At 36.6% G+C, this 16,325-nt stretch overlaps 1 protein-coding gene across 5 annotated transcripts in view; it reads left to right on the forward strand.

Moving 5' to 3' along the window:
* The first annotated feature begins 1,786 nt into the window (after nt 1–1,786).
* The window catches only part of clstn1 (calsyntenin 1), a 46,746-nt gene continuing 32,207 nt past the window's right edge, over nt 1,787–16,325 (forward strand). For all 5 annotated transcript variants that reach the window (XM_028452445.1, XM_028452444.1, XM_028452447.1 and 2 more), the window contains exon 1: nt 1,787–2,055. In XM_028452445.1, coding sequence (XP_028308246.1) covers nt 1,974–2,055 — 82 coding nt within the window. In that variant the 5' untranslated portion in view covers nt 1,787–1,973. The remainder of the gene's footprint in view (nt 2,056–16,325) is intronic.

A 16,325-nucleotide genomic window follows, 5' to 3' on the forward strand; every position in this document is an offset into this window, starting at 1 on the left:
TCAGCAGGGCCTTATTTGCTGGCCTAGACAATAAAACATATCACTCACATTAAAATGATGTTCTTTGGATAATACCAATGATTTTTAAAGGATAAATTGTGTCATATTGTTTCTTTAAAAATGAGTAGGTTACATTAATAAGTTACTCTTCAGTAAGCAACCCATTATACGGCATTTCTGCTGCAATACATTGTTGGTTTATGGAGGTGTGGTAACATTATTGCACTGACAATAACTGCTGTAGGTTTATGAAAGGCATGACCTAGCCCTGTCTGACATTAGGTTATGAGTTAGTTCTTAATGTTGAGGTCATTCAGGTTGGTGAACTTTCATATTTTGATATTTATGTATGTATTAATAAAAGGGACAATACATATTCATAAACATTTGTTTATGTGAGATTGATTTGATTTTCATCTCTAGCCCCTTGGCAGGTTGATGTAAAACTGTAAAGACATTTAAATATTCAAAACACTAATGCAGTCATACACATTTTAAAATTAGAATGATATATCTTGATTATGTATCTTGTAAAAATGTCTTTTTTTGTGTCTAATTCATTAAAGCATGGATTGCTTGACTTTGCACATGTCCAAATTACTATTATGAATTGCACACAGCCTTAAAATATATTTATGGACAATGGTTACAATTTTGCCCTTCCAGCAACCAATTCCTCAGATATTTTTGATATGATTAAATATTCGTACAAAGAGGTAAGACTAAACCAGCGGTTCCCAACCTTTAACGGGTCATGACCCCATTTTTTATATCAAAAATTTCTCGCGACCCCAACGCCATTTTTTTCTTCTCTAGAATTAGTTTTTCGATCATGTTCATAAAGTGTGTTACAAATACAGAGTAGCCAGGATTAGTGAACAAAGTGACAAGTTGTTTTTATACTGTATTTTAGTTGAACTAGTCTGTTTCTCCCCTAAGGGACAGCACGTGTGAGTGAGTTCTGTAGTGTGTCTTGTTTAGATGAAGGTCTGGGTTAGGACACACATAGAAATCCATCTAACTGTGCTTTTCATGCTGTTCTGAGAAGTAGTGAAATCAGCTACTCTTAAAACAAGTATTTTAATACAAAATAAGCTATAAATAATAGATATAAATCCAGGCAATAATTGTAATTTTCTATATCAAAATACAAAACCAGATATATTGCCCAGCCCTAATATATGCGAGTTAATATCTGACAGGTGGTCTGCCACTGTCCTAAAAATAAAAATCACATATACTTTATTTTATATTTTATTCATTATTATTATTTTAATTTTTTACTTTTACATAAGCATGTGGCAACTTATTTTTCATTTGCACCTTGTTATTCAGTTTACCTTATAACCTCCTTGTTTTATTATTAGTGTTGTTTTCATTTATTATATTATTATTATTATTATTATTATTATTATTATTATTATTATTATTATTATTATTGTTATTATTATTATTATAATAATTACATTTTCTTGACAAAGTTTTTTCTGATTAACTTTGAATTAGCGTTTTGTATGAGTTAATTAAAAAAACAAATATATAAATATCTTACATACTGTAAATCTGTGTGTGTGTGTGTGTGTGTGTGTGTGTGCGCGCGTGTGTGTGTGTGTGTGTGTGTGTGTGTGTGTGTGTGTGTGTGTGTGTGTGTGTGTGTGTGTGTGTGTGTGTGTGTCTACTAGTAAGGAAGGTGAACAATAGGCAAAGCTTGTAGGAACCCCATAATGAATGTGTAATGACGGGCCGTGGTGTGGTGTGCTGATTTCCGACAGTCCGTGAACGCAGCGCGCTGCACAGTGCTGAAGCGGCTCTGATTGAAGAGAGAGCAGACTAGAGAGAGCTGCGCTGACGGCCATCTTAGAGCTACGCCGCAACCGACGCTCATTTTCTGGATTTTATTTGTCCTCTTAGTGAAAGCACTGCGGCTGACCGACCGGGGAACAACACGACTGTCTGACACTGACAATTTGGGGATGCGGTTCCGAGGAAATACACCTTTTGCATCCGTTGTCGGGCTGGTCCTCGGACTATTATGCGCGGCGGAGGCAGCTAAAGGTAACTAATCTGGGATTTATCTGTTCCCGCTGTGTCCTGTGCTTCTTTTATCGGTGTTGTATCTGCGGGGTTCATGGTCTGGGATGAACGTTTAGCCTAAAGACAGTGCGGTGGTCCTTCTCCTCCTTTTCCTCCTTCTCCTCCTCCGGGATGCGGGTTCAGGAACCTGCTCCCAGGGATGGGATGGTGGTGGTGGTGGTGGTGGTCCGCCCCGGAGGGATGAGGCCAAGTGCATCCCTTCATTTGATCGTTTCAACCACAAACATAGAAAATTCCATCTTATCGTCTTCTATTACTGTTTTTTTCTTCCACGTTTTTCCTCATCAGACACCACTCCTTCTCTCATGTGCATTGATTTCTATTCACAGCAGCTGGATGTTACACATACACCCAGCAGCATCTCTGCAGTACTGGTACTCTGTGTACCAGCACTTCATGTAATGACTAGGCTGTAAACCAATGCTTTTAATCGCACCACATTATTGTTATTATTAATATTATTCCTCCATTACAAAGACTAATGCTGTCCTCCTGGATGGAGCTCAGCTTGCTACGCATTGCAGATTCTGTCCCTAACACGTCCTTGTTCCCTCTTTAGTTATGAAGGTGCGTGTCCTGTAAAGGCTTTAAATAGATAATAAATACATTTAAAAGGAAAATAAGGGTTTGAAGAATGAAGAGAAGTTGATTCTTCATCTATAGTAGACACATTGGCGGACAGAGAAGAATGAATGCATCTGCTTGCTGCAGGGCGGTCCATCAACACACACACACACACACACACACTAGAACTGGGCGATATGGACCAAAATTCATATCTCGATATTTTTTCTCAACATGTCGATATACGATATAAATCGCAATATTTTTAACTCTATAAAGTCTTACTAGAAAGACAATTCTGGGTTCAGTTTGCTATTGCAAAATGCCACACAGGCATACACAATATGTGCCACTTTTGACTTTTTCTCCTCTAAGGGACAGCACATGTGAGTGAGTTCTGTAGTGTGGCTTGTTTAGGGGAAGGTCTGGGATAGGACACACTCCGCAATCCATCTAACTGTGCTTTTTATATTGTAGTGAACGCAGTAAAATTAGTATTTTAATACAAAATAAGCTATAAAATAAAAATATATCCACATAGGCGATATTGTAATTTTCTAAATCGTCAAAACGGAAATTGCGATATATCTCAACTCTCGATATATTGCCCACCCTTAACACACACACACACACACACACACACACACACACACACACACACACACACACACACTAGATAGGTACATACTGCATACCCAGATTTTTATAACTGCATTCACATCAAGGTTTTTTTCTGAACAGGTGCTACTACGAGCATGTCCTGACAGCCACTAAAGGATGTCAGTCTTAAGTGTATTATAGCTATGTTAAACCTTATTTAATGTAATGCCTTTGATCAATCTTAACATGCCCATAAACAATTTCTGCACCATTCCCATCTAGGGGTGGGAACCTCTGGGTACCTCACGATAGATACGATACGCGATACAAAGCTCACGGTAACGATTATCTCATGGTATGGCGATACTGCGATTATCGATATATTGGTCAGAAATCAATCTACTATAATCTAACATAACAAGAAGAAAAAAACATTAAGTGAACAATACAATTTTTATTTTATATCTCTGTAAGACAATAACGTGATAAAGTTAGTGCAACATTTCTGTAAATAAGTGTCAACGTGCCAATGTAAATAAATAACTATCTCTAATAGTGCTTTCTGTAAATAGGGTCTTTCTTACCAGTGACACCATTATAGTGCAATATTCCAGTAAACAAAATATAATATTGGTTCCTTCAACAAACAGTGACAACATTTCTGTGAGGACGTACCTGCACATTTTAGTGAAAAAGGTTTTGAAAATAATAAAATAAATCTTAAATCCAAAAAAAAATTTAAATTTAAAATTGCGAGCATATCGATAATCGATCATGCAAAAAAATATTGCGATATATCACCGTATCGAGATATCGTCACATTCCCATCACGCTAGGGCTGGACGATATGGTATGATATATTTCAATATTTTTTTCTCAAATAATATATGTATGAATAAATATTGATAATTTTAATTCAAATGAAGTCTGACCAGAAAGACAATTCAAAATGGCACACGGGCAAATGTATTAACAAACAGTTGCACAAAATGTTCCACATAAGGGGCAGCATGTGTGAGTGAGTTTTTAAGTGTGGCCTGTTTAGGGGAAGGTTTGGGTTATATATACAGTATATATATCTTGTTTAGAGGAAGGTCTGGGTTAGGACACATTCAGTGATCATCTAACTGAGGTTATCTTCTTCTGATAACAGAGAAACAACTTCTAAAACCGGTATTTTAATCCAAAATAAGCTATAAATAATATACATCGTTATAGGCGAGATAATTTTCTATATTGCCAAAATAGAAAGCTTGATATATCTTAAATCTCGCTATGTCGCCCAGCTCTACATCACACACACCTTACAGCTCTTTAAAGCTGCCATATGTGCGCAGAAACACATTTATTTCCATCAATTAAAGGTAAAGACTTGTAGTAATTAGCCATGCGTTGTGGTGTGTGTGCGTGAGTGTATCACACACCTGCTGCTGTCCCTGCTCTTATCAACATACAGGTCCTGTGAAATCACCAGCTTCGTGTGAGCTTATCTTTTATTATTATCCATGTGTTAATCATCCAGTTTGCACCACCTCTCGTTGCCCTGAATTTCAGCAGCATGTTTTTTTATAGCCTACCATCCAGTTTCCTTTTTTTTTTTTTTTTTTTTTTAACCACTGCACAGTGTTTTGTTTTTCATTTGATTGTTTTCTGTTATTCATGCACAGATTTATACAAGTTTTATTTAATGGTGACAAAAATATTCTGTGGCAGTTTGTTCATTCAAATTATTTATTTTTCCTCAAACTTCAACAGCAAAAATACAACAAATCAATAAAAGCAAGAAGTTAATTACATATGCACGCTGACACAGTATCAAAGGTAATTTTTTCATTACAAATGTATGAATGTAACACTCATATTACACAGTTTGAAATATGTCTAGCTCCGCCCCTTCCTTACTTTCAGTGTCTAATTCTGACCATAATAATTTCCCTTCTTGGCCAGCCTGTTTATTAAATGCAATATTTAAAGAAATACAATAAAACAAATGGTTCAGTGAAAAACTCAGTTAAAAGGGTTTTTTTCTCCCCATTGTAGCTGATGCATGTTCATGTGGATTTGTTGATCCTTTTAATAACATTTGTTGATACACTTTTACAATTCTCCATCCGGTCAGAAATAAAAGGTTGTGTAACTAACGCAATGAAAATACAAATCTTCTTCTGCAAAACTGCGTTTGTCTAAAAATCACTATCTTTTGCACATTTATCCACCTCGCTAACACTTGTGGAGTTAGTAGTTCTTTGTTGATATTGGTTATTTGCGTTCCAAGTCTCCTGTTTTGACGCTGATTTCATTTCCTGTGTTGCCCGAGCAGCTGCTGGGTGTCTGTGGGCCACAGTCAAACACCGAGGCCTCCACAGGCACATGAACCTCCTGAGCATACAGTCACACAAAGGAGGAGTCGGCCACTGGGAAGTTTCTCAGTCCCTTCGTCATTGAATGAACTGAATGTAGTGGTGCAAATCAGCTGCCCGCCATTGTTTGACATCAAGTTAACATATGCATCCCTTTACATGACTGAGGTGCAGTAGGAGTTAGCGACAAAGCCTTCTTAACGCCTCATAGGAAGCAATGCATTGATTTACAGAACAGTGTTTTTAAGTTGCAGCTTGACCCAGTCAATAGTTTTAGAGTTAATTTTAAAGAGGGCAACTTGGCTATGAAATATTATCTAGTAATTATCGATATCTTTATTTAAAAAAAAAAAAAAAAAAAAAACATTGTAGATCTGAATTTTAAAATCTATCCATCTATCATGTACTTAGCCTATTCTGGGTGCTGGGGCCTAAAATATGTTGCTAGTTCAGGTTAAGGCTGGCAAACAGACGGACAACTAAAAGCACATTTAAATTTAATGACATATATTATTTATGAATCTATTTTTGTCTTTGTGGGAGGAAAACTGAAGCCACTTGGGCTCAAATCCATTACCTTCAAACTGTGAAAAAAGTCTGGGTTGTACTTTTGCAAGCTAGTTGTTTTTTGTGTGAGATAATTCTCAATCTTTGTTGGAGTAGCAAACAGAAACTATGTGAATGATTGCAGCCGACAAAAGACGCTTTGTTCTTTTTAGCCAGGCTGCTCAAGTTTTTGTTTGCTGTTATTCGGCTTCAGATTACAGCCTTGTTTGCCCTCATAGAAAACGCCTAAAAATATAGTGAGTTGAGACGCTCTTTAATGTTACTCAACATGTCTCAGCTTGACCTAGTGGTCAAACATCCAGTGTTGCTGTCTGTGTGCTACTCTGGTGGTTGTGATTGATAGGCTTCCTATCACATTCACTTGGTATATTCCTATGTAATGGTTTGTCCCTTTACTACAAGATCCATTGCTTTGTTTGAGTTGAACACAAGAACAAATGTATGCAGTAGGGGTGTGCACTACCATGAATCTGACGATACGATTTACAATACAATATATCCCGACGATACAATACGGTATACATCGTGATATATCGCAATAACAATAATTACAAATCACCTTTACAAGTACAAAATGGTATGAAATACATTTTTTTTTTTTTTACTTGTGAGTAAATGGTAACAAACTGTAATTCAAGAAAAAAACAAATGATATGTTTATCAAACTGTCAAATTACATTTTTCAAAAAAAGTTTAGCTTTTGTTTCTACAACAGATTTTGATTCTGTTAAGTTCCTAAATTATTTTAAAACAAGTAACCACATACAGCTACAAAAGTGTCCAGTATGTTTCATGAAAATAAAGTGTAATCAACTTCCAAACTAAAATGTATTGAGGAGTGAGGTAGTTGAACAAGTTCTGATGTGTTTCACTGACACCTAGTGACTGGGCGTTTACGTGCTATGCATATGTCAGCTCAATTAAATGTTTGACAAAATGTTGGTCATAAAAACACTCAGTTTAATAAATGTGGGCTTCGTAAGAAGTGTCACAACAGATAAAATTCAGCTTATGAAGGCCTGCATACTGCCATTATCCACTCTCATACCTAATTATTCCTTTCTGGATAATAGTCCATGGCAGATTTATTTGTTAAAAGGTCAACAAACATCTACTGTTTGTTGCGATCCTAGTGAGAATTGTAATAGTCTCTTAGAAGAGTCTAACACGCTGCCCCGTATTGCTTTGAAAAACAGTTGACTCTCCCAACACAGAAGCTCTGTTCCTATAAGTCCACGCTCTCATTTTTTTTCAGTATTAATTCAGGGATTTTTCTCAGAGAACAAAAGGCCCAGACGTCGGGCCAGGGATTTCAACCAAGCCAGTCACAGTGCAGTCACAAGCTTCTCAAGAATGTGCATGTGAGTTAATTCATTAAAAGTGTTGCTGGCATTGGAAGCTTGCCACATAAGTTATCAGAATACTGGACACCGTGTGGTTCTGGAGTTTGTCTTTTCAATGATGCTTTTTACAAACTCAATGAGGTCAGTGAACTGTATTGAATGGATCATATAGTTGTGAATACTAAGTGACTGGGATGGTGTACTAAAAGTATACTGTGTTAGTTCCACTCATATTTGCTGCTCCTCCTGCTGTCATCTCCTCCCCAGTCTCCCATTACTTCAAGGAGAAAAATGGAAAAGTGTAGTGTAGTGCAGAGCTATTCAGGTTGGAGTGTGTGCAGATTAGGATTCAGGCACCCTGGGAAACAGGTAACCAGAGAGCGCATTACCCGCCGCAGGTCAGCCCGAGCGCCTGTGCAGGACCGCGTCCCACTCGTTCCCACTCGTTCCCACTCGTTCGCCCTGACTGGCCCTTTTGTGCGGCCCAAAACAGAGAGGTGATTGAGTTGCGTTCAAGGCTCCGCGACTCCCAACCCCCACTTTAGATCGCTCCAGTCATGTAGGGTGTGTTCGCTCCATTGGGCGGTTGAGACTGCACAGAGGACAAACAAATGTTGTTGCCTGGCAGGGAGACTGAGAGCTCAGCTCTGTGTGCAGGGTGAGGGCCCCTAAGGTCTGGGCTTCTTTTAAGGATCTCCAGGGCCTCTGAGAACAGTTCCCAGTCTGTGATGGACATAGCCTGCCTCTACAAGCTCAGGATGCCTGCAAGGCAAAACAAACAGAGAAGTGTGCCCACTTTTTCAGACCGTGGGCTGAAAGATCATTGATTACTCCTGTTCTATGGCATTACAAGAACCACTCCACAACCTCATTGAAGTCATTTTGAGACTCAGATTTGCATTAATTACATGCAGTACTTTCACCTACTTGACTCCAGTCATTAGCTGTGTTTCCATTACAGTTTATTTGCCAAAAAAAGGGATATTTCTGAAGTTTTGACAAAGTATAATTGCACTTTGAAAGTGTTTCCATTGAAGGTTGTTTTGGGCAGGAGCCTCGTAACTCCTGTAAAATCTCATCCCGCGAGACTAACTAGCACTCTGCATGCCTTTGTTGTTTGCTGTCAAATGTGGCAGTAATAATTATAACAAGTATAATGCTAAGAAAAGTCTCTATCTCCTCTTCTGTCTACAATTACAGCGCCATGTTTTCTCGGAGAGAAGTGGTCATGTGACCGGGTACGTCACGTCCTGTGACATAATTGCGTAAAAAGTGTTTCCACGGCACTTTTGCGATATATTTCAATATCAAAACGTCTGAAAAACCTCCTTATGAAAGCGTAAAAACTTAAAAGTGATTTTTGAGTGTTTTTTTTTAATGTAGGTGTTTCCATTGCCAGTTTTTAATGTGCTATTTAGACTTTGCACATTTCCAAGGGTAATGGAAACACAGTAATTGCTGCGGCACTCAGGGTTTCTGTCTTGTTAATAAGATATGGAGATATATGAAGAATAGTTTTGTTCCACAGTAGCATGCAATCAAAGGAGATAAAAGCTGACTGGCCACAGACCGTCACACAGATAAATCAATGAAGCAGAGCGCCACCCAATATGTGAGAGCAAGTAATCATCTCACAACAAGTCCTCAGAGGTTCTCTGGCCCCATGACGCTTTATCTGTTAATTATGGGTCATCATCTGCTGCTTTAAAACTGGTATTGGTCTGCGTAGCTACGGTGGTGCTTTCTAAATGTGCCAAGATACAGAGTTATGACAGTTTTTTGTCCCAGCTCTGAGAAAAAGGCCTCACAACAATTGTATGGACAGTGGGTGCACTGGCAGCCCATTGAATCTCAGGATTACCAGTACCCATTGTGGTGCTAACATTTTGGCAGGAAGCGTTTCATCACGGTTTATAGGTCAAACTGTAAAGGCTAGGCTTTAATAAAACAGCTGTGCAATAATGGAAGTTAGTCTTTGTGTCCATGTCAATGCTCAGTAGATTAGCTCATGCTCTGGACGTCATGGAAAGCCTCAATGTTGTAGTCAATATGTTTAAAGTTTCCCTCCACAAACTGTATACGTAGAGGTGGAGGCTCCGATTTTTTTGTTTGAAAATTTCGCCAATTCCGTGTGAGAGTTTATCCATTTCAGCATCAGTTTACCTTTGTCTCTTTTGTTTCCGTTTTATCATTTTTCTCTAATTCGATATTGTCACTGGCTTTTAAACTTAGTGATATTGTATCGAACATGCTTTGTACAGTATATATATATGTATTTTTTTTTTCCTGCATAAAAGTGTGCTGAATGCACCCAGAAAATTGTGTGTAAATGGCACATAGCTGTTTCCATTTCAGAAGGTGAACTCTATCATATTGCACCATGTCATTTCATATTCTGCACAATATTTGACATTTCAGTCTCTTAAAAAAATAACAATATTTTATTTCTGTATCTGTATTTTCTGCGACAAAGGAAAATCTAAGGTCCTATATGATAAAAAAAAATGAATGCATTATCCAGTTTTTATTTAGTAAACCTTTTAACATCAAGATGAACATTAATAATGATTCTCTTGAATGAAAGGGAGTGTGTCTTTTTGGAAATACACTGTATGCCCAATCACCTCATTTGAAGTTTTTGAACCCTAATCTGCCTCAACTTCTAGGTTACTAGACTCATCTCCACACAGAATACTGTATTTAAGTCAGTGATAGCTCCTTGTAATTAGTGGGACATAAATACAAAGGCATTCAGTGTGGATTATGTCAATTATGAATACAAGGCGTCATTACAGTGCAGAATTTTTTAAACAGAAAGTTACTGCTCACACAGATCTATTTTTGAGCAACAGATTTAACATCCAACCAGGGCTGTTGTACAGGTGAAAAAGCATTTTCTTGCCCGATCCCAATTCCAAATGCCAAAACCTCTTTCAGCTAAATGTCCAATTCTTGTTGCTCCCATGGCAATACATGTTTATTCATCCCAAAGTAAACAAAAACCTTCTTTGAAAGCTTTTCTTTTTGTGAGGGAGTTGTTAAATACATAAGATTAAAGTTCAGCCTTCTTGGTTTTGCAAACATGTAATCACATGCACGTAGTTCTTTATTGTGTGCCTGGTTGTCCATCAGCACATAGAGGCACATCAAGAGAGTGGACCCCTGCCTTTGCACGACGTGACCCCTGTACAGCAAACAACGGGTACAGAAGATGCAACAAAAAGCCTTAGTGAGACTAGTACTAGGGCAGTCAAAAATCTACATCTAAAGTCCACAATCCTACTGCAATGGCGACATTTACATTCACCAATTTTGCAAGCCAGCAATTATTAAATTTCACTGGATAAACATGAAAATGTGAATCAAACCTGTCTACAGATTTGGATGTAAAGTTTGTGAGAACAAAAATGCATTAGTTTAAACACGTGTAGGTATAGTGTTTAATCCAGTAGTTCTTTAATGGTCAAGGTAGCCTTCTATTATTATTGGCCATGACGTAAATGAAAGAAAAGGCCTAACTTCTTAATTTCATTCTTTAGAAAGATTGTGTAGTTTGTATAAAATAGCATTTAGTTTATCATATGTCATTTTTTTTTTTTTTTTTTTAAATATCAGCTCATGATTTTGTCAAATGGAAAGTGTATTATTTTTATTCTTAAAAAAAAAACTACCACAGAAAAGAAGCTGAGCTGCTTGAGGACAATCCTGGTTAAATTAAGGGTAAAAAGTGATACACTACTATACATGAGTCGGCAGCTTTGGAGGTGATTTTCTCATCTGTCCTATAAGATCAGCGAGCATAAAGGCATTGAGCTGATTCATCGATTGAGAATATTATTGTCTTCACGATCAATTAGGTTTTGTATTACTTTGTTCTGCTTTGAATGGCAACCTGGGAGGAGCAGTGCTCACCACTCACTGGTGCTTATTGCTAGAAAAAGAAAAACCTGGGTGCGGTGTATAGGAAATATACTGTGTAAGAAATGAATGGGTGATAAATATAGTGTTTGTTATTCTTACATCAGTATTTATTTACAATTCACTTACAGTTACTGCATGATGCATTCATTTAAATGCATACTCACTGTTTAATGTATAATAAACTAATCAGCATAGCATAGCAAAGGTCAGAGTATTTGTATTAATAAAGCATATCTTACATAAGACTATGAATACTGACACTGTATACACTCCTTGTTTGCCGTATGTAGGAATATCATGTTAACCGCAGCAGAAGTGTGCCTGGTTTAATTACATGCATTGCATATTGATTACCTTCACTATTAATTCACTGATAACATGGTTTGTTTTTTGTATCAACTGGTTTGATTGAATGTAGGTGGTATTTAGACACAGAGCTATTCACATGGCTTTACCCAACACACCTGAGTTTACTTTCTACCCTGCTATCTCCAAACTGTACTTGTTTCCCTTCAGCTCTCCCTTAATTTTTCTTGATTAGAGTACATTTGTTGGCTGGCATTTGTTGTAACTTGTAACTTTCTCTGTTAAAAAAACCTCAACATTAGCTGGTTTTTGCTCTGTTCGAGACTTGCTCATTGTTGCCTGACCTTGTCAGTGAATGAAATAGATGCATCCTATTATGGGATTAAATGCCATTGACTTTATTTACTTTGTAACAGGATTGCATACCAGTTCCTGTGTTGCCAGGCGGTTGGTGCCTACACCAGGCCACCATCTGTGCCTGTGCAGTAGCTGCTTGACATAAATGTATGAGCACAGTTTCGAGTCTTCCATGCTTATTAATGGACTTTCTGTTGTTGTTATTGCCACACTATGTTTTTGTGTTGTGTAGTTTATTGATATGGATTGAGTTTTGACAAAAAAACACTGGTTTTTGCACATATAGCACTAGGTGTTGGTTTCTAGGTCATTTTGGTTGTGTAACAGAAAAGCAACCATGGTTTGTTACGGTCTAACAGCAGGGCTTGTGTTTTCATGGTGATAAAAAAGGATGGTCAATATGTTTTTCTCCAAATTTAAAATGCCATGTTCTTAAATTTGCTTTGCAATGTTTTAGTTTCAACTTTAGCCTTTGAAGTGCTTCATGGGTCAGAATTCTTTAACTGCAGCCAAAAAGTCCTAATGAAGTTAAGACACTGGCATGGTTGCAAGTTGAACGTCCTCTGTGCCAGTAGGATCCATTCAGAGACATCCTGGTATCAAAGCACATGCTCTAATCCCAGTTTATCCTCAATCCTGAGCCTTACATCTTCAAAAATCTGGTCCCTTATTAACAATACAAATCATTTCATATACATCTAATTAAAAGTATTGTATCAACATTACTGACTCTGTTTCCAAGAATGTTTTTCTCTTTGCTTTTTTGTCAAATTGTAAACCTAGAACTTGCATGGAAGCATGGAAAAGAAAAACTGTTTAAATCTGTCTTTTCACTGTTTGTGTCAGTATGTTATGGATCTATGATTTGGATAGTTATATTTATTAAATATTTTTGCTTGTTAACAATTGTTACAGTAATTTACTGTCATTGTGCATGTCGTTTCTGTCCCTCAGTTCTTATACATAAACTCAGTTTTGTCACATAACTTCAAATTCCTTAATCTGAATATTACGCCTCATTTGACTTTGGCTTTCAGGGTGGGATTCAGTCTCATTTTCGGGGCTTGGCTTTGCCTCACAGAGTTGATTGGCCAAGACTGGGTCATCCGATCAAATTCCACATATATCCTTATCTGAGTGGACAGGCATTTTGCTCTTGTGCCACTTTAAAGTGGATGAAATGTGGACTTTTAACTCTCAAATATCCCCATTGGTCACTGTAGCACTGAATTACACACAAATAGACTTACTGCACTTCATAGGAGAAAACACAAACTAGACCAAACACAACAAGCGTCCAAGAGAAAAAGGTTTTTGCGGGGACCAGGGATTCGGTGGGTGCATAGCCTGGTACTGATCCAGGACCTGTGGTGGTTCAGTGATATTTTTGTCTGCGGAATCATTTGTATGAATAAAATAGATGAGACAAATCTAATTTTATAGGGGGAAACTGTATTATTTCTACAGTGTAGCCTGTTTCACAAGTTTTGTTTGTTCATAAAACGTGAAAAATGAAAGACAAAAGGAAATGATATAATATAGTATTTTGGACAGCAATACTCTAAACTTTTCTTTCATATTTGATATAACTACCTCATGTACATTTAAGCAACAAATTTGTATTTTTGATGGTTGTTCAATGTTTTACAATAAAATAAGATTGGAACATTCAAGGTGTATGTTGTCAGTTATTAAAAAAAGGATCAACCAAAATCAGGAACGGCAGGTCAGGCTTTTTAAAAATCAGTGAGTTTTGCCAAGAATCGGTGCACCCCTAGTTTAAACTCTGATACAAACTGTTCTGCGTCTATTTAATTCTACCATAATATTCTTGACAATCCTGAAACAAATCAGTCTCATATTATAAACTCAATGAGTTGTTCAGGAATCTAGACATGTAGTTAATTGTTCTTGTTCAAAATTTAATTCATGAACTGACATGTTTGAAAAGTGAGCTGTTTAAAGCGAAGGCTTGGCCGTTCTACATTAATAACTTTTCTTTAATGTTTGCAATTTTCTCTGCTTTCATTATGAAGTGGTTGCAAGTTAACACAAGTATTATGAAGCTGTTTGTGTGTGAGGAATACATTTTTGACAAGTTTTTAAAGTTTTTTTTCTCATGAAAATGCATACCTAGGTGTACTTGTTTTTATTTTCGGTTTCAGAGTACTAATTTATGTAATATATTTCTCCCTTATAGGAGTTATTTACTTATTATTAATTGTCACTATTATAAATGTTCCAAACTCAAGCCAAAAATGCTTATTAGAGATTAAACAAGGTTAATCTTGTTAATATTTGTATTTTTAGATGCTTTAGAAGTCAAAACGGTCTGCTTCAATCTCGCGAAATTGAGCAGGACCGCACAGTCTCGTGGGATTTTATAGCGCAATATTTTGTGCTATATATGAAAAGTCAGTTTGTTCATATCATCTAAAAACTTAACTATAACTGTTTCCATTTTGTATAGTTAATTCCGTGATTTCTGTTCATTTTCTGTGAACACAGAAAATAGGGGGCCCTACATTAACAGCGTAGTATTGGATCTATATGACACAAGAATAGCTCATATTAAGGACGTGAATCTTTTGGTGTCTCACGATTCGATTTGATTCCGATTCTTAGGGTCATGATTCGATTCAAAATCGATTCTCGTTTTAACTGATTCTCGATTCAAACGATTCTCGATTCAAAATTGATACAATGCATAGGGTGTTAAGGCAAATTATGGCATCAAAACAATATCGTTTGTATAAGACATTTTTAAATAAACTGATTCCAATGATGAAATCACACAAAGGAAAACTTAAGGTAACTTTTATTCATGCTACACAAATAAAAACTTGTTTACTGTAAAAGAAATAACTTACACAAATAAAATTGCCTAAATAAAAGCTTGGGCCCATTTTAAATTACACAACAGTGTAACTGGTGTTTTATTTGATATTTCAAAATAACATTGGACAGTCACAGACAGTAAAGCACATTTAAGACCTATCTGATCTAAATTTAAGACAGTTTATTGCTTTTTAAGACCTAAAAAAAGAATTGTTTTAATTATTTAATTTTTAAAAAAAAAAATTTAAATCGATTTTTTAAGTTTATGAATCGATTAAGAATCATGGACGATTAAAATTGTGATTCTTATGTGAATCGATTTTGGGTTTTTTTCACCACCACTAACTCACATGCATGTTTTCGGAGAATATTAAACATTTACAATTACATACAATTTTTTTCACGGAAAACGGGTGACTGAATGTCCAGCAGGTTTGGCGAATTTCGTACTACGTACTAACACAGCTGCGAGGGATATTGTGCAAAACTTGAGGGTGATTCACCAGTTGGTGGTAAATGAAATATATATGGCTATATGACATGGACTAATGTGACTTACATGTTTTAAGACCATATCAGGCATTCCTATGGTATTTTTTCACATAAAACAGGTGCAAGGCGGACAAGTCCACGGCATGTCCACGAAGTGGGCTTGTAACCGTATGGTCACTGTTTGTTTGAATCCAATGTGTGCCATCACTGTGGGACGTTGAGCATATTACTTAACCATAATTGCTCCCCGGGTGCTACACCATGGCTGCCTACTGCTTCTCTGTGCTGGGTTAAAAGCTGAGAACACATTTTGTTAGGGATGTAACGATTAATCTTAAGGCAGTTAAAAATCGATTCATAGGTATCACGGTTGATATCGATTTTCTGAAAATTGAATCGCAGTACTTTTTTTAACCAGCAGAGGTTACAAGTGTAGGCGGCGGGCGGAGTCTGCTAATACTTTCTTTCTGGCCGCCTTCTACTCTTAAATATGTTAATAAAGGATTCATTACCCCTGTAGCACCGAAAGAATATCTGTAATATTACTTGAATATCTGTAAAAGTCACGTTTTTCTATTAGCTCTGTCTGCTAGCATAGCTTCTCTTCTTCACTGAAAGATATCTGCATGCCAACTGACCACTGGGTTACCAGCGCCCTCTGCTGGTCCAAACAAATATGATGTAAATCATTTCAATCACGGTTTTTTTTTTTTTTTTTTTTAAAGTCCAATTGTTAAGGCACAAAATACATTTTTAGTTGCACTTTTAAAAAGAAAAATAACTATTATGCAGTTTTGCATTGTTTATTATAGAACCAGAATTTAAATTAATAGGCTTCATTTTCATTTGTATTATTATTTATTTCATTCAAGATTTATTTTTA

The sequence above is a fragment of the Gouania willdenowi genome, chromosome 7 (assembly GCF_900634775.1).
Source record: "Gouania willdenowi chromosome 7, fGouWil2.1, whole genome shotgun sequence".
Lineage (NCBI taxonomy): Eukaryota > Metazoa > Chordata > Actinopteri > Blenniiformes > Gobiesocidae > Gouania > Gouania willdenowi.